The 18890-nt window shown below is 38.5% G+C and overlaps 1 protein-coding gene across 1 annotated transcript; it reads left to right on the top strand.

Annotated features, from left to right (window-relative positions):
- The first annotated feature begins 103 nt into the window (after positions 1-103).
- On the top strand, positions 104-17139 carry lck (LCK proto-oncogene, Src family tyrosine kinase). The gene is made up of 13 exons (XM_022192451.2): positions 104-382; positions 2368-2477; positions 3095-3155; positions 4313-4403; positions 5813-5911; positions 6031-6134; positions 7685-7834; positions 7932-8084; positions 10259-10438; positions 12565-12641; positions 15405-15558; positions 16214-16345; positions 16433-17139. Exons 2-13 carry the CDS (start codon positions 2373-2375, stop codon positions 16627-16629), a joined length of 1503 nt encoding a protein of 500 aa, XP_022048143.1. The 5' UTR covers positions 104-382; positions 2368-2372; the 3' UTR covers positions 16630-17139.
- The last annotated feature ends 1751 nt before the right edge of the window (positions 17140-18890 follow it).

Genomic DNA, 18890 nt, shown 5'->3' on the forward strand with positions numbered 1-18890 from the left:
CTGTCCTGACCCCTTTATCATGGAGACTATAACGTTTCCCCCCTGCTCACACACAGCTGCACAGTAAGCACCTGTTAAAAAGCCTGCAGAGCAACCCTCAACTTTTCAACGACAGGAAACTCTCTCCTCCACGTCTTCACCCGAGTGCGTGCATGTGTGCGAACAGACACCACATCACCACTCCTGTAGCTCAGAGTTATAAGAGAAGCGGATGATGATGACATCTTCACACCTAAACTCCGGTGGCGAATAACTCACTTTGTGCTAAATGGAAGCAACTTTCAAAGGGAAGATATAACCATTTAATAAAGAATAATCTCTATGGCGGCTCCTGAAGTTTGACAGTACTGGACACTTGAAGAGACATTTCAAAGTTCAAAAGGTGAGTTTTAAAACTTGTGATTCTTTCCACTTTACAAGTTAGACTTTATAATATAGATAAATTAGAACGATGACAAAGGTATGAAGTCAAACATTTAAATTTTTCATTACAACGTGCTATATCAAATATGTTACGTAAATCAGAGAGGCTGTTTTGATCTTTTGACTTTTGTATTCTGGATATCGCATATGGAGACGAAGAACAGCGGCTAACAAAAGTATCATCCACATGGCTGAAATTCATTATTTGTTTCCATTTGGTTTAACATAAAGGCTGGTAATAACATATTTAAATACTGACTGTGTGATCATCATTGTTGATATATATAAGTATCACAAAGAAGATGTACCCACATAAGAACACAAATATATTCCCCATGGTAATTAAAAGAGGCATTGTGGCTTAATAACCCACTTTCTGCATTTATTAAAACCAGATGGAATTTAGGGACATTTATGTGCTTGTAAATTTCGATCTATAACATCGAGATGTCTACAACTGGGGAAAAATGACAACTGGGCGTGAGGCATAATTCAGAAACGATTGTGCAGTATCTGTTTTAGAATCAGAAACACTTTATTGCTCTACAGGGACAAATTGCTGATGTGGCAGTTGCTCTCATTCGAAGTCTTAGAAATTCAAGCGGAACAAAACAATATAAGATAAAAATAAATCGAAAAATATTTCCTAAAGATACAAACTTAAGTACAAAATTATAAGCATAAGATGTAAAATGTGCATAGTTGTGAGAAAATAAAAATGGAATTATACGGTGTAAGAAATAGTAATGGGGTTATATGTGTGTTGTTGCACAGAGACATTATTGAGTGCTAATTCAAGAAGTGAATGTTAGTTAACTGCTTGCAGATGAAATATAATGAGTTCAGAGTCAACCCTCTGACAGCCTGTTTCTAGTCTAATACTGCTTCTCCAGCAATCTACATAAAAATAGGTTTTTGTTGACAAGGACAGGATCATAAGCTAAAGGTTCTGAGCTCACTCTCTGAGTAGATTTCCCATCTGCATACCCATAGGACTCTGCAAACAATAACAATCTACAGTATTTGTTTGGAAAGGCCTTCAGCTGCAGATCATAAAAAGAAGAGGGCAGCCTCTCAATGGAAAATGCTGACTTGTATAACTCTGAGTGCAGGCCAGTAAGCGTAGGAGTTCTGATAATTTAACTTCTGCGTAGCCCTGTGATTTCTTCCTTGGGGTCTCAGCAGTGCTTGGTTGTTATTGCCGGGTCGGGCCTCACCAGATTTTTCTCACGGCTTTGAGCCTTTGGGACAGACTCGCTGCTGCGATTAGCCCACTGACCCTGTTCCACGACTGGTCCAATGGGAGCCAAGTGAGCTTGAGAAAGCTGGTTCATACAGTGCAGCAGTGTAAAACACAACAGAGAGCATGTGCAGACGTTCGATTGTACAAGATCAACATTGGTGCAGTTTTGCATCGGCCAGTATTCGAGTCTGATTTAGATTTAGAGCATATGAAGCCCTCTGATTTGTAGCATTGAAAATTGTAGTTGTCAGTTCTTAATGTGATTTTATTATATTACTGTGTGTATGGTAGCATGTAGTGAAAAGTTTGCCTAAATGTCAAGCTCGTGCATGTCTTCAAATTTTAGCTTTGGGCCTGTTTCGTCTCGGATCCGCCATTTTGAGACTCTCAGTCACATCCGACTAAAGCAGTTTTCGGAAATGAAAATGTTTCATTCTCTTACCAACCTTAAAATTCAACCATTAAATACACATTTTTCGAAACCTAACAGAAAATATCTGATATGTCTAATTAACAGTTCAGCACATAATTTGTGAAAACTCTCATATTAAATTTAAGATATAGGATGTCATTTGTTAAAATCATTTTCATCAGAGAATTTCTCCTATTAAAAATCAGATATTATTATTTATGAATGTATGATGCTCATACAAAAACTTTAATAGTAAATAAGTAATATAATTTTAACTTTCAAATTGCAGAAAAGATGGGCTGTAACTGCAGTTCGGACTATTCAGACGACTGGATTGAGAACTTCGATGAAATCTGTGAACAGTGCAACTGCCCCATCCCTCCAGCATCATGCAACCCAGTAAGTGTGCGATGTGGACGTGTGTTTGCGTTACGACATTAATGAGTGTATATATATGAGTACGGTTGGCATGAATAAAATGTGGTTGTTTGTGCGGTTGAATGTAAATGACCACTTGCACGCCGTGGGCATAAATCGACTGTGGCACCAGTGAGAAGGTGTGAACATCACATGAGCCAACACATTACATTTTATGCTGTGTATTGTTCAGTGACCATTAGAAAGTACAACCTGTGACGGTATGTTTCACTTAAAGTAGAATTTTAGAACTTACGCAACTGCGAAGGAAGTCATCTTTGTTTGTGTGATTAAAGGGGAGCACAACTATTCCTTCAATGCTGTTTGTTTCCTCTCTGTGAGTTAGATTTCCCATTAGATTAGAAATAAAGGAGAGAACCACCTGTATGTGGCGCACATACAGGCAAACTGAGACAGTTTGCCTGGAAGAACACCGCCTACTATTTACCGTCAAGAATTGCTTATCAAGTCAGAAACGTACCATTTTTTTCTAAGAACGGGTTCTGTGTTAGTCTCTTGTTTCCTAACAATAATCTTACACTAGTTCTTCAGAAAGCTAAACATTGACTGCAGGTCTAATCTTGCTTTTTTCTCACCAGTACACAGATCAGCTGATTCCATACCCATCACAGCATTCACCTCCCACATCACCTTTACCAGGTAACAACATAGATGGGTTTTTCTCTGTGTGTCTACAGGTGCATGTATTTATAATTTTATTAGTAAGAAATTTGTGGGGAAAAAAGTCAAATTAAACTGATTTTTAATTAGATGGCCAAAATAACACATTTGCATTAAAGGGCTTTACAAGAAGAACATCCTGACACTTTGAATTGGATCAGGGAAACTCCACAAAAAAAGCCTTTCCTAGGAAGATACGGTTTGGCAGACTGTAAGAGCAAAATTGGAGACATAATTAAATACAGGAGGAAATGATACAATGGAAGTGGTTTATTTTTTTTATTACCACCAATTGAATTCATCTGCACTTTTTCTTGTACATATTAACTCATTCTGACTTAACCTTCCATTTCACAATTTGCTTGCATACAACTTTCCATTTTCGTCCCATTTTCGATTTTCCGTACCAGTTTCCTTTGTTGCTTGCATGAAAAGGAGAGCAGTGTGTCTGAAACGCTGCAGTATGTCATTGATACTGAAGTACTACGTCTCACTTTGGATCACGTTTCCTGGGCAATATTGAGTCCAATCTGGGACCCACAAAGTCTTTGGCAGCCTGAAAATGGGTGCTGCAAATTATTGGTGCATAAAATGAAATTAATGTAATGACTAGTGACTGTGTATGCAAAAATATACACATAATAGTCATATACTCATAAAGCAAGGGTGGCCTTCTGGGGCTTTGCATCCCCTTTGTCCCATATTAGCCTCCTGTATTTACTGTATTATATTTCTGTTTAAAAGTATAAAAAGTAATTATGGTAAGCTGAAATTTTTTGTAGTTTCTTGTGTGGTTGGAGTCACTTTGGAAACAAAATCTGGTTTCTGCAGTAATCAAAGAAAACAAAAAGAAACAGCTCAAAGCACAAAATAAAACAAACCTCAAGAACGCTTTGTCTTCATAAACAGACACATATTTTAGTCAATCGTAAATTTCTACTCAAAATTCTGCAACTCAACTACATATGGATAATGAGCAATCATTACGTCGCCACTTGTCAAAACTATAAATATCAAGGTAATTCAGACATCAAGCACTCACAAGCTTTATTGCATTTCAAACAATACAAGTATAATGTAAAAAAAAAAATCATAAATATCCCAACTAACTAAAGTTTACAATGTTTTTCTTGCAGACAACCTCGTGGTGGCTATTTACAGCTATGAACCCAACCATGAAGGTGACCTGGGCTTCGAAAAGGGAGACAAGCTCAAGATCATCAACAAGTAAGCTGCTAACAAACACATAAAAAATAGAAAAATATTTGAGACTCTGACAAGTCCTTCACTATCTTCTCAACCCCGACTGCAGCACAAATTTAAAGTGTTTCAGACCACCTGTGCATCTATATCAGCTACAGTTAATTCACAGCTAATATATACGGTATATTAAAAATAGATACATTTATGATGTTTATATTTATAAAAAATGTGGCTTATTTTGAAGAAAAGGTGGTCTACGGCATTTACAAGGTCCCTGGTTCATTTTGGGGTCATTGGGAAAGTTCAGGGTCTCCTAACTCTATGTGCTGCCAAAAATAGCGAAGCAAAAACACTAAAAAGTAGAGCCATGTGCTTAAATTGCTGGTTCAAGAGAGGAAGTCCAAACTCAGGGGTATATACATATCAATAACTGTGAAGGAAAGCACAGATTACCACATCTGTTGTATATTTATTTAGCTGTTTATATTTTTGGAGAGAAAAAAGATGTGTGAGAAAGACATATATGCGTCTGTCATTTATGGTTCCGGCTCTCTATATGGTTCCGGCTCATGTATGTTTTTCTTTCCTATTTACGCAAACATGCACAGTTTACGAATACGAAATTTCCCATCCTGTGACTATCTAACACAATCTCGAAAAACTGAATAGGACTCATTTATTTCACGTCCAGCAAATTCTTACGGAGTTTTGACAGACATATGTGTTGCAGATACTATGAGAATACTGAGAAATGCCTTTTTTTTTAAATGTCTGGAAATTTTGGAGTGTGTATAATGATGACATGAGTTTACATTCTATGACTGTGAACAAATTGCGCATGGTAGTTTTTGAAGCTTATAACAATTTAAAACAAAATTTCAACCAAGTTTTTTCAAAACATATAGGTCAGATACAATTTGTTAAAATAAAAGAAATGTACAGTTCTACATACCCAGCAATGGGCAATAAAACTGTAAGAAAAAGTGTACAAAAAATGCAATTTCAATGTTAAATAAATAAATATGAGGTATTAAAATATGCAAGGCTTCTTCTTTCCTGGTTCAAGACTACACCAGGTAAATTCTGCACTATTCTGAACCTATAATAAGATAAATTACTTGTGATAATCATTCCTTTAATTATTCTAGTTGAAGAAGATGCACATGACACAGGGAAGTTTAAAACCCTGTGGCGAGACTGTCTCTTTTCGCTGCTGTCCCTTCTGTGGATGTGCAACACAAGACATTTCTGTTCCGGCTGAGTGTGATGCGCTTCATTTCATGCACTGATCATTTACACTGCAAAGAGGCCTTTCGCCTGTGGAGGTTAATTGAAACTGCTTTCTGAAGCTGTGCCCATTCATCCCAAACCAGCCTTCATCACAGACATGTAAACTAACTCGTGGTATTATTGCTATCTCCTTTGACATCCAGGGATGACTCAGAATGGTATCTGGCAGAGTCTCTCACCACAGGCCAGCGAGGCTACATCCCACACAACTTTGTTGCAATGACCACAGTGGAGACTGAACCGTACGTCACACAGGAAGCAACCTTAACACCATCTTATCTTATAAAGTGCATACTATGTTTCTGAGGGAAGGGAAGTGGTTAGCTCAAAGTGTGAAGCATATCGTGTGTTTCTGCTGCAGGTGGTTCTTTAAGAACATTTCTAGAAACGATGCCATGAGGCTCCTCCTCGCTCCTGGGAATACACAGGGCTCCTTCCTGATTCGAGAGAGCGAGACAACCAAAGGTGAAACCATCTTCACAACATTTTGTATCACATTCAGTGGTCAAAGTCTGTCTTTCTCTTAGTGCATCTAAACCTGGCCTTAGCTTAAATGATATGACTGATATCCTCTGTATCATTTAGTCTTGCTATTACTGGCAGTGTTTCTAAAAGAAGATCCATTTCCTATAAACCCCCTTTCTGTTTCTCAATTAGTTTCATCAGTTTGATTTCAGTTTTGCTTTCCCGGTATTGATAAAACATACTGGTGGAGACTTGTATTTTGGCTTTGTCACTTTGAGTGGTAGACTCACTGAGTCAGAATGATCCACATGGCATTATTTCAGTATTTCCTGTGCATGTTTGGGCAGAGATTTTGGCGGGGCAGTAGGAGTCACAGGGATGGTCAATCTATCTAAATATTAACAAATTCTTTTATTTTCTCCAGAATTGTAGACTTCACTGTTACTTTTACTATTTATGTCAAAAATGCAGCACAAACTGTGGAATGTTAACTTTAATAGAAGTAAACAAATCAGTATTTTGACTGTATGGCCCACTTGACTGTAGTTGTTTAAAATTACCAAGTTAACATTAACATTGTGAAAAAGTACTAAGCTCCAAGTGTCCAACTTCAGCCTCAGAAAAACTAACAAAGTTGCACAGTTTTGGCTCTATTTCAAGAGTGTTAAGCCATTAACAATAAGATGAAAATTAATACTCTTTCTTGGAATCATAACTCAGTTAAACCTGAATATGCAGACATGATTTTGTGGTGTGACTTATAGTTTCCGGGAATATCATTGACTCAGATGTCTATTGTAAATAAATTCCCATAAATATCTAAAAACAGAAGCAAACAGTGCTTCTTATAACTTCTAAACTCGCAGGAGAATCATCATCGTGTTTCCTTCAGTATCAAAGTAATGTGGTGACGGTGTCTGTACACCCAGAGGTAACTTCAGACAGGAACTCATTTGACATACTTTTGATCCTGGCAGTTTGCCCAACAGGGTTCAAGTTGTAGCCCACAGGTAACTAACCTGACTCCATGACACATATATACCTCCTGTTTACATCTTACAAAGCATTACAAGAAAAGTAAAACTTTTAAACTTGATGAGAGAGAGAAAAAACATCCATCCATTCATTTGCAGGGGGCCGGAGTTGGATACATTCCAGACAGGCCACCCCTACATTACAGAGCTAACAGGCAACCATGCATGAAAATGCCCATAATGCAGTCAATTTAGAATCACCTACAATGCATGTCTTTGGATTGTGGGAAGAGAAAACAGAAAACAGTACAACATAGACACTGAGATCAAGTTAAGTCTGAACAAGTGCAACCACAGGTTTGAACCCAGAACCCACTTGGGCAACAGTGTTAACCGCTCTACCACCATGAGATCAGTTACAAAATCCAGAAAAAATGATATTTTTGATGTTAAACTATCAAATTTTTGACATTAGAGTAGAAGGTGCACTCGTCTTGATTTTGCCCAAGTGGAAACCCACAAAAAAATTCCACTTTCTCTGAAATCTGCATGTCCTCTGCTCTCTGTTTGTTCCAGGATCATACTCCCTATCAATCAGGGATTTGGACCACAACACAGGCGAAGGAGTGAAGCACTACAGAATCCGCAACATGGACAATGGTGGCTTCTACATCACGGCAAAGATCTCCTTTAACTCTCTGAAGGAGCTTGTCCAGCATCACTCACGTATGTGCACCCTCTATATCAATACTCCTGATTACTGTGGACTCTTTATCCGAATATTTCTTTTTTCATATACTTGTTTCTTCTCTGTGTCATGCAGGTGAAGCAGATGGGTTGTGCACAAAGCTTATGAAGCCATGTCAGTCGAAGGCCCCACAGAAGCCGTGGTGGCAGGATGAGTGGGAGATTCCTCGCGAGTCCCTGAAGCTGGAGCGCAGACTGGGAGCTGGACAGTTTGGAGAAGTCTGGAAGGGTGAGTTGTTTTCATGGCTTGTACAAAACCCTGTTACTCAATCTGGTGGTGGACTTGACTATGTGTCTGCTGGAAAGTTATAGCCCGTGTTTTCTGCAGTGCATGCAGAACAGTTTCCTCAGTGCAGTCTTAATTGTAGGCTTGTTTAAGCCGGTACACTGAAGAATGATGTGAGGTATTAACTCTGTTACGCAACATCACTCAAGCTACATGAAACTAGCTTCCCTCTGAGCTCATGGATTGGAAGAATTATTCTCCAACAATGCTTCCATAAATTTCTATTGTGATTGTGGAGTATGAAATTAAACAAAAAGCAAAATGTTTGATCACAAGGGTATCAGTTCAACTAATCTGTGCCACATCCCCATTATTATTCATTTGGAGGCGTAATTTCCCCTCTATTTTCCATCTTCATTTGCCAGCACCATTTAACATCCCAAACAAACCACTACACAAGAGCTAAACATTACCAACCATGGAACTTATTTCACAGCCACTTTCTATTTACAATCTTGTCAGCCTGGGCACTGTGTTTGTTTATCTATCCTCATCCAAACATTGGCTCTATGACGTACTGGAATTATGGGAGTGACAGTCATTGGATATGAAATGTTTATTCACGTTAGTGAACATGAAAATAGCAAAGTGATAACCATCGATTATGAAAGGAAGATTTCCACTGCAGATGAAAGAGAGGGAGAAATGTTTTGAATTGTAAATCTAACTTGCTGCCAGCATTACTACACTTCATGCATGTGGTGAGATGTTCAGTTCTTTATGCTACTAAAGGTGAAACTGGTTGATGTTGGATTTAATTGGCATGATGTGAATGAATGTTAGTGTACCAGAGCAGGAATGATATCTTGCTTGCATGGGATTTATGAGGAACTGTTGTTAGTTTGATGCATACAGTATTTGGTCACAGGAGCACTGCAGCTATAGTCCTAAAACTAGGCTTCAAAGTGTTGAACAAAGCCTTAAAATTAAACAGACAAAAATCTTACATAGATGTACACAACCAGTCAAAAGTTTGGACACACCCTCTTATTCAATGCTTTTTATTTATTTGTATTACTTTCTACATTGTAGATTAACACTGAAGATTAACATTTTTTGTTTACAACATAATTCCACATGTATTCTTTTATAGTTTTGACGTCTTCAGTATTAATCTACAATGTAAAAAAATAATTAATTTTAAAAAACACTGAATGAAAAGGTGTGTCCAAATTTTTGACTGATAGAATATAATATAATTTTTTTGTTTTAAAAATTGAACAGATTTATAAAAAACAAAGTAAAATATAAACAAAAACAAATGTGTATACAAAGGACATTAGTGGCACAACTCTACTGAGGTCAATACTAGACGATCAGTCCACCGCTTTAAGATTTTGTTGACTCCCTGGCTTTTCTTTTAGTACATCAAAGAGATTTGACTCAACTTATTTCTTCCTCAAAGTTAACCAGTAATGTGAAAATTTGCCTGGTGTTTTAGTTCATGAGCGAATACCACACACTGTGGAAAAAAGATGGACCTTGAAACTGGCTCTGACAAATGCAATAGTGACTTATAGTGCAATACCACTGACCACCACTAGGCGCCTGTTAAATTAATAATTTGTTCTAGTTTAACTGCATTCATATTTGCGAAGTTCACATATCTTTTCACCATCTTTTTAAACTACAAACAACTTTGGGTAACAAGACTAATTGTGTCTTCGCTGTAGTCGTGCCTTCTTTGACCAGTCCCACACTTGTTTTCTTTCATCTATCCTCTGTAAAGACACGCTCAGTTAATGCACTCAGCAGGCAGTCACCACAGCACACTTGACCTTTGGGTAGTGCATGTATCAAAGGCCGGGCATTGCTTAAGCTCACACAGTGACAACATCATCCTGGGGAAACCCTTGAAATCTCCACCTAACAATCAGTGTGATTTATTTTTTGTCATAACTTTGTTTCACATGTTCATTGTCAACTTTTTCCAGTTTTCTTTAACCAAACTAAATTTCTCTCATGGGTAGCTTTTCTGTAATGCGCCTTCCTGTGGTATGAAGGAATTGAAGCTATGTTTTCAAAGCAGCTTCTCCAAAACACCTATAGACTCTGTTTTGTCATGTTTTAATCAATGCCTTTCAGAAGCCCAATAATTACATCATTTCTGCTTTTAGGTGTCTACAACAATGACAGGAGCGTGGCTATCAAGAACCTGAAGATGGGCACTATGTCGGTGGAGGCCTTCTTGGCGGAGGCCAATATGATGAAGAACCTGCAGCATCCTCGTCTCGTCCGCCTCTTCGCTGTGGTTACCCAGGAGCCGATCTATATTGTCACAGAGTATATGGAAAATGGTATGCAAAAATGAAACTGTATGTGTCACAACCTGGGGCATATTACTAATAGGTTAATAACATTCAACCCTAAAGAGGGAATTCCAGATTTCAGTGGAAGCAACAAAAGATAGACAAAAGAAAAGTTAAACCTGCTCCCAGGGTATTTCCATTAAATGATGACTCTTTTGAAGATATCCTTCTGTAATCACACTGGCTCTTTTTGGTTCACTTTAGTCAACTAAAATATGTCTAAGCCTGTCTAAAACGATCATTTCCTTAATCTACTGCTCTTTTACCCTGAACACCAAACACAGTGTTGTTAGGGTGAGCTCTGTGCCTGGAGCAAAGGCAATGAAACGGTGTTAGAGTGAGCACAAGGTTCGAGATATTCAGGATTAAACATGTTGATCTGTTATCAGACTCTGGGTGGGAGCACATGCTTGAACAAAAGACTGGGTTGCCTCATGGGTTTCACCCTTTTTGTGAGTCATTATGTTTTCACATGTATGCCCCAGTGACTCTCTTGAAAAAGTTTAATGCGGTTTAACCACACAGCTGGTTTCTTATGTATATGGATTTGATTTGAGATGCACATTACTGGAACTACTGAGTATATTAATCATCTATGATTGGACGTGAATGCAGCCGTGTTAGCAAACCTAACTAAGGGGGCTACAGTAAGTCGTGAGCCTTTCCCCTAAAAGCATGCTGCTATATTGAAGTGGCCTCTGATAGGCTATTTTCAGCTTCTCCACATGACTCTCCTGTATTCACTGCCATGTGCTAAAATGTTTCAAAGCAAACATGAACTTTCACTTCTTTTCCGGGCCCCTCCAGACAGGTGACTGATGTTTACACACCAAAGGGGAAGTTTCTTCTGGCTGGTCTGAGACTAATGGTGTTAAAATAGAAGAGTCTGAATGGCCACGTTATTGTTCACAGAGACCCCTGGCGATGGCTGGCTCCTTTCCAGAGTCTGCACAACACACATCCTCAGACACATGTACACAAATATTGGCACACTGTGCTGCTGCGGCAGTAAACAAACATACTGTAACTTTTACAATGGCAGTTTGTTTAGCGTCTCACGACTGGATCTTCCTCTTTTTCCTCTTACATAACAAACTATATGAGAAATGGCTGCGAAAAACAAATAGTAGTAAACTGGTGTCATTCAGGCAGCTGTAGTAGAAACTTTTCATATGTTGACACTCAGTAAAGGTTTATTACACCCAGATCCTGCACTGATCTGAAAGTGATCCTGTATCTGTTTCACTTTAACCTCAAAACTCTTTGTAATTCTTTTTCGCTGGGAGGAGCAATAACAAAATGCACAGAGAGATGCTGTCACAAACACAACAACAGCCTTACAGCTGAATTGAATGCCGTGCCTTTGTACACTCTTCTGTGTGCAGCTTGTAAACCACCAGCAGTGATTCTACATGAGGCTGCCTCTTTGTCTGCGATTCATGTGTGGACAGGACACAATTGTGGCTTCTGTTGTCAAGAGAAAGGATGGCATGGAGTTCCCATCTTTTCAGTTTGTCTCTGTCTTTTTTATTATTATCAAAGACAACAAAGATGGAAAATAACAGGCGTGTCATCCCAGCTTCCCTTTGAGACCTTGACAAAGAGCTCAGGCCCTCACACATCAAAAAGCAGTCTTCCGGACTTAATCAGAGGAGTTAATGCCTCCTCTTTCCTGGCACAGTCCGTCCTCTTAAAGTATTTCCTTTGGTCTGACTTGGTTGCGAGGCAGACAGAGGTATTGTTCTGTGCTAATCAAACCCAACACAAAGTCAGCTGTCAGAAAGTATGCATCAGCTTGACTGATGCTCTGTGGACTTCCTCAAAGTGTTATGTTCACTGATCTGAGCTGCTATTCTGGTCTATCTCGGTGTATTTTTTACTGTGGGAAATCATGGAATCTTTTTTTGGTCAAGGAAAATATCAGTCATCTTCTGCACAAAGCATGATTTTACATGTGTTCTCATCTGCAATTAGAACATTGCTTAATCTTTTGTACATAATGTGTATATGCATCTATAATAATCAAAATGCATGGCGGTAGTAACCTAGTTTTTTCTTTAGAAGTTAAAAACATGAACTGATGTCTCACTTAATTTGCATGTACTTTCCTACAGGTAGCCTTGTGGATTACCTAAAAACAACGGAGGGAAGCAGTTTGAACATGAACACCCTGATAGACATGGCATCCCAGGCAAGATATCTCTTTCTACCATCTGTACACACTCTTTTCACTCCATTCATTCCTTCTTTCACTTCTTATTCTCTCACCGTGACCCTGACAAGCAACAAACTGGCAGCTGTAGTACTGTGGCTTACATTCAGCACTAATCTTGCAGCAACAAAAGACCTGGGTGTGTATGTGGGCAGGCATAAATGAATGTCAGCATAGAGACACAATGGCACAAATTAAACCGCATTACTTATTACCAGACAAGTCTTAGAAGGGACAAATTCCCCAACAGCTTTTTTTTTTTTTAACTTGAACTACTTTTTTTTTTAAATCCTCTCACAAATGTGCCAGCTCAGCTAAAATGTCAAAATCAGGGCATGATAACAGACCTCTAAACCAAATGTACGATGGGGAATAATTAGTCTGAATTAGTCTTCATGTCTCTCATCCGCGTACTGTAAGACGCTCTGTCACAAATTTGCCAAAGTGATAACTAGTATGTTAGTCTACAAAGGGTTACTGCGTTGTGAAATGACTCACTTGGTCAGTTAAACCAGGTGGATAAAAAGGCAGATTTGTCACGGAATGCAAATCAAAGTTATAGTATTGTAATAAGCTCAGGGCAAAAACTGAAAGCAGGGTGTGTTAAATAGAGAGCTTTAGCAGAGCTGGTGGTTGGAATGTTTTCAAGCTGTTCCGTGTGTTTCCAGTCTTAATGCTAAGCCAGTAGCGGAAAGTATCTAAGTACATTTACTCAAGTACTCCTACTTCAGTACAAATTTGAGATATTTGTTATTTACTTCAGTATTTCCATTTTATGCTATTTTATACTTCACCACATTTCAGGAGCAAACATTGCACTTTCTAGTCCACTACGTTTATCTGAAAGCTCTAGATACTTTTAGAATGAAGATTTTACATGATAGATAACAAGATTATTCAATACAACACATTAGAGAACAGACCAGTGATTCCTAGTCTGTATGTCTTATAGCATCTCACAAAAAGCAGTGTGTAGTCGGGTTTACAGGGTCAGACGTCTGTAAGTTTTTCACAGCTCCACCAAATAGGGATTTTTTTCCTCTAAACTTCACTTCAACAAACGTTCAAATGACGCAGTATCTCACCAATAATTTGATTAAAAAAATAAATAACATTTTATCTGCTGTCCCTGTGGGTAAAACTGGATATAAAGTAGTTTAATCTGCCTCCATCTGCAGCATCTACAGCAATAACATGCTGCTGACACACTGGTGTTTCATTACTAATAATGTAATTATGTAGCATATCATAATACAGTACTCAGATGCAGCAAACTAGTATTTTTACTTTAATACCTTAAGCACATTTTACTGCTAATATTGATGACCAAAATATTACTTTCAGTTGAGTAGGATTTTTCACGCAGGACTTCTGTCTATTTTAAATAGCTGTATTGGTACTCGTACTTAGATGAAGAACCTGATGCTCCACCACTGTGCTGAGTTTAGCTGCTGGCTTCATGCAGACGTGGGTGTCCAATTTCCTCAAAACGTCAAGCTTTTTATTTAAGGTTTACCGTGCTGTTCACGAAGAATTTCAAATCATGGTCACATCTACATCCTGAGATGTTACTTGTCAGTGAAAGAACTTTGACTTAGATGTATTGTGGGTGTGGGAATGGAAAACACAACCACAGGAAGACAGACTCAAATTTCAAAGTCTAACATGACAAAAGGTTCTTCATTTGCAGTAGACAAATTCTCTGACGCCTCAGAGCTCGGTGCAGAGAGGTAGACTCTATACAGGGCTGTGTAGTGAACGTGTTTTACAGAAAGAACTCTTTCAGAGCCAGTCGTCATGCACTGATAGAATTTGTGGTAAAAGTAACTCTAACCGCCCCGTGATGGACCATAAAATTTCAAATGATTAAGGGCTTTGCTCTTGCTGCAGTATTGGAAACTCTGACCACATCCGTGAGCTTAAATTAGAAGTACATTTATATAATCACAGGATTTTTATCAGATTGTTTTTAACTACAGAAGTGCAGAGCAGATATTAATGCACTATAATGTCTTAAATGTTCAGATTGGTTCCTTCCTACCACCAGCATATGAATAAAACTGAGAGTATGGAGGTGGTGACAGGAGATGGATGTCATGACGACTGTAGAAGTTTGTGAAATACACAAACATGCGTACATGTCAGGTTTCTGAAAAGAACTACAGGGCCAGTGACACCTATGTGAAAGATTCTGATGCCTGAAACATGCACCACTCCTCCTACAAACTACATATTTAGATTGCGGAAGTCAGAGTCACAAATTATTCAGATACTTTTTTTTAACCTGTGGGAGGTAAATTCTGTGGAAACCTTTGTTGTTTTCTCAGCTCGGATACTTTGCGCACCAATTTCCTCATTCATTAGGTGCAGTATCAGATTACCTCTAAGGTTCATTTATGTGGAACTGAGTTATTAGTATTTGAATCAGAAACACAGTCACTGAAATAATCAGCTAGTCTGTGTTAAGGCAAAGGCAGGACTGCAGCGTTTTTTATATCAGGAAGTAGAGCTGGTGTAGAGCACAGCTGTGTACCTGGGTGGAGTACCACACAGAGGTATAAGGAACTGACCTGGGGAAGTGGTAAACTCCCTCGTTTGGGAATCTATCTGTTCATCTGTCCAATATACACAAACATTACACAGTGGTTAAACACACAGACGTCCCTTCACAGCTCTAGATTTCAGGTTTGATCGCACGCACACAAACTGTTGGCTTGCTTGACGATGTGCTGTCCCCTGCAGGTGGCTGATGGCATGGCCTTCATCGAGCAGAAAAATTACATCCATCGAGACCTGCGAGCTGCCAATATTTTGGTTTCTCACGAGCTCATCTGTAAAATCGCTGACTTTGGACTTGCAAGACTCATTGAAGACAATGAATACACAGCCAGAGAGGGTAAGGAGGCATTTACTTACACCGTGGAAAGTGTATTTGAGCTGTACCTTCAATAAAATGCTGTTTCGGATGAATCTCACTTATCTTTCTGCTTCAGCAAAGGTGGTATTTTTTGTGGATTCTGTTAACTTGAAATTACATTTTGTCTGTCTAAACTAATATTCCAATTTCAGAAAGAGTGCAACTATTAGTTTCTCTACCTCTTTAATATTACGACCCAGATCCATGTTTTTTTGCTTTGCCCACTTTTGGATAAAGTAAAAACTTTAATTTAGAAAAACGGGAAACTTGAAGTCGACTTTCCGAACACTTAAGTTGCAAAAATTGAAATTGTATATTTGAGAGGAATCAAATAATTGATACTTTCTGACATAATTCCACTAAAATTAATTCAGTTGTTGTGTGTTACCAGTTGAAGTTGGTCCAACATTTCTCGTTTTGCAGGGCATGTCACATATAATCTTTTCAACCCTTAACCTCAGAACCATTTTATCAGTTTAAATCAAACAAAATATTCCATCTGCTTTTATGAGTTTATCTGAAGTGCATTTCCACTGAAATATTTTCAATCACACTACAGTGAAGTGAGACAAAATCGGTGCTTTAGCTCCGCCAAGTGTCTTCATTGAGAAATTGTTTCCTCCTTTTTTTCCAGGGGCAAAATTCCCCATTAAGTGGACAGCTCCTGAAGCCATCAACTACGGCACCTTCTCCATAAAATCTGATGTGTGGTCATTTGGGATCCTCCTCACAGAAATAGTGACATATGGACGCATTCCTTACCCTGGTGAATACTCACTCTAATTAATCACAAAAATCTTTTCCTGGTGTAGCATGTATTCAAATTGCTGAAAATATTTTACCTTGTGTTCAGGTATGTCCAACCCAGAGGTGATCCAGAACCTGGAGCGGGGCTACAGAATGCCGATGCCAGAAAACTGCCCCGAAAGCCTTTATAACGTCATGTGTCAGTGCTGGACCGAGGAACCGGAAAACAGACCTACTTTCGAGTACTTGAGGAGTGTTCTGGAGGATTTCTTCACTGCCACAGAGAGGCAGTACCAGGAATAACTGTGATGGAGCAGAGAGACATAAAGACATACATTAAATATATTCAAACTAAAGGCCCAGCCCGTGAAAGTGGACGCTGGAATTTGTTTTGTTCGTTGAAGAATGCATGCCTTTCTACTGATAGGTTACAAACTAAGATTTTTCAAGTAAGAGTACTTTGTTTCTGCATCAGATTTATTCTGAAGTGGCTTCTTAGATATGATACAGTTGCCTGTGAAGTGATGAACCAGAAACAACTGGATCACAGCCAACAGCAGAGAGGAGAGTGATCGCCATGCTGCTTGAATAAACTGGGGACTGTCTGGTGTAGCTGGATAAGCAGCCGTTCTCCTGGTGCTCATTATTAACATGTAAATACTGTCAACTGCTTCAGCTGTGTTTTACCTCTGCATTCTAAAAATGTGTTCAAACTGTTTTCCTTACAGTAAAAAAAAGCTTTATATTGATGTTATTGATGTCACATTACATTCAGACAAATCAACACCACATAAAATAAACCACTCTTATTGATGCTTTGTTTCATTACTGATGAACTCTCTGAAGGTTATTTGGGCTTGAAGGTGCAACTAAAAAAGAGGCACCAAAAATATACATTTCTAATATGTCTGGGACCAGTTGCTGAAGTACTCAACTTGTGTACAATTTTAAGGTACCTCTGCTGTTCATGAGTACCTCCATTTACCCCATTCTGCTCCAAACTTTTACTGCACTTCATCTGGGAGTCATATACCTATTTGACAGCCACAGTTAATTACATATAAGATTTTACATGCAAAACCTCTCAACTTAAATGTAATGCCTTGCCATAGTAGAATTATATAATGTGCACGTGCATAAAGTAATTCACATTAGCTCCTCTTTGGCTGGCTGCATCCTTTAAATGCTGTTACTAAGCTAGGAGACACTTAAAGAGCAATGTCATAGCTAAACATCATGCTTTGCAACTGCAGAGTACCGATGACAGTCTCAAAAACATAGATTCAGACCTCTGAGGTTTAATATGTAACATACCTAAGGAACTAATCATATACTTCCTCAATCAGCTTTAAGTTCATATCATAGTATGTCACCTCAAGGCATGAATAAAATGAAAACTTTATGCAGTTGTACAGAGGAATATACAATATGCTGCATATGTATGGAGCTGAGTCTTCCCAGCAGAATCCAAGTGGACTAGAAGAGCAGTATAATAGCAACAACTAGCAGTCTATGCATTCATCCACAAGGAAGCAAAATCAAGGCTTTAGTCATTTGAAGGTAGGAAGGGATCATAGACTGCAAAAAAGATGGATGCATTGTAATGTCACCCACTGGTTTGTGGACTCTCAATTTGCAGCCTCCAGTTGGAGTTTTTAGAGGCTGAAGTGGAGAGGACAGAGGAGTGGGACTAACTGAGAACTGGAGGACATTCTGTCTGTTGACCTATACTGGAAAATGTGTGAAGCATCTGATCATTTTTAAGCAGACATATCAATCAAGGGAGCCAAACATCTCACACTTTGAGGCCTTACTTCAATTTAATTATGGAAATAAGAAGGAAGGAATTTAACAAAAAATAAGTAAATCACAATTACTTGTGGGGCTGCACAGATCTTCAATCGTGTCACAGATTGAAGATCTCCGGCTCGTGTCCCGGCCTGGGATTTTTCTGTTGTGGTGTTTTCATGTTCTTCCTGTGCATGCATGGGTGTTCACCTGGTACTTCTGTTTCCTCCCATAGTCCAACAACATGGCAAGGTTAATTGATGATTCAAACTTTTTCATAGGTATGAATGTGAATGTGATTTTTTGGCTCTTCGTGATGATTTTTTGAATTAGAGCCAGCGCCAAGTGGCAGTCAGTGGTATTGCACGTTAAAGTATTTTGCATTGGCTTCCCATTTGAGAGCTGGTTACTACATCCATCGTTTTGAAAATACATTTTATGAAAAGAATTGCTGTCATGGAAAAAAATCTAAATATTTAAGTTTGATACACAGAAATTATTTTTAAGGGTGTAGTCGATGACCAGGGAGGGACTTTAATATTGAATTTGAATGCAGTGCTTTTTCTTTTAATTGAATTTTTAAATTGTGAATTTTTATCTTTAATTAATTAAGACCTCTAAATACCATAACCACAGAGTAGGTAGTAAAGCTGATAAATCGTGAATGCAACAGATTTTCAGTTTAAAGACAAACACGCAGTACACTTAATAAAACTACTATAGAACAGACAGTGTCTCTCTGTCGCCCCCTGTTGACAGCCGGTATCATTGTCTCC

Source organism: Acanthochromis polyacanthus, chromosome 1 (genome assembly GCF_021347895.1).
Source record: "Acanthochromis polyacanthus isolate Apoly-LR-REF ecotype Palm Island chromosome 1, KAUST_Apoly_ChrSc, whole genome shotgun sequence".
Taxonomy (NCBI): Eukaryota; Metazoa; Chordata; class Actinopteri; family Pomacentridae; genus Acanthochromis; species Acanthochromis polyacanthus.

Coding starts and splice junctions, on each gene's coding strand:
- lck (XM_022192451.2), top strand. CDS start 2,373: ATGGGCTGTAACTGCAGTTCGGACTATTCAGACGACTGGATTGAGAAC. Junction 8,085..10,258: donor GTTTGGAGAAGTCTGGAAGG/GTGAGTTGTTTT, acceptor TTCTGCTTTTAG/GTGTCTACAACAATGACAGG. Junction 12,642..15,404: donor TGATAGACATGGCATCCCAG/GCAAGATATCTC, acceptor TGTCCCCTGCAG/GTGGCTGATGGCATGGCCTT.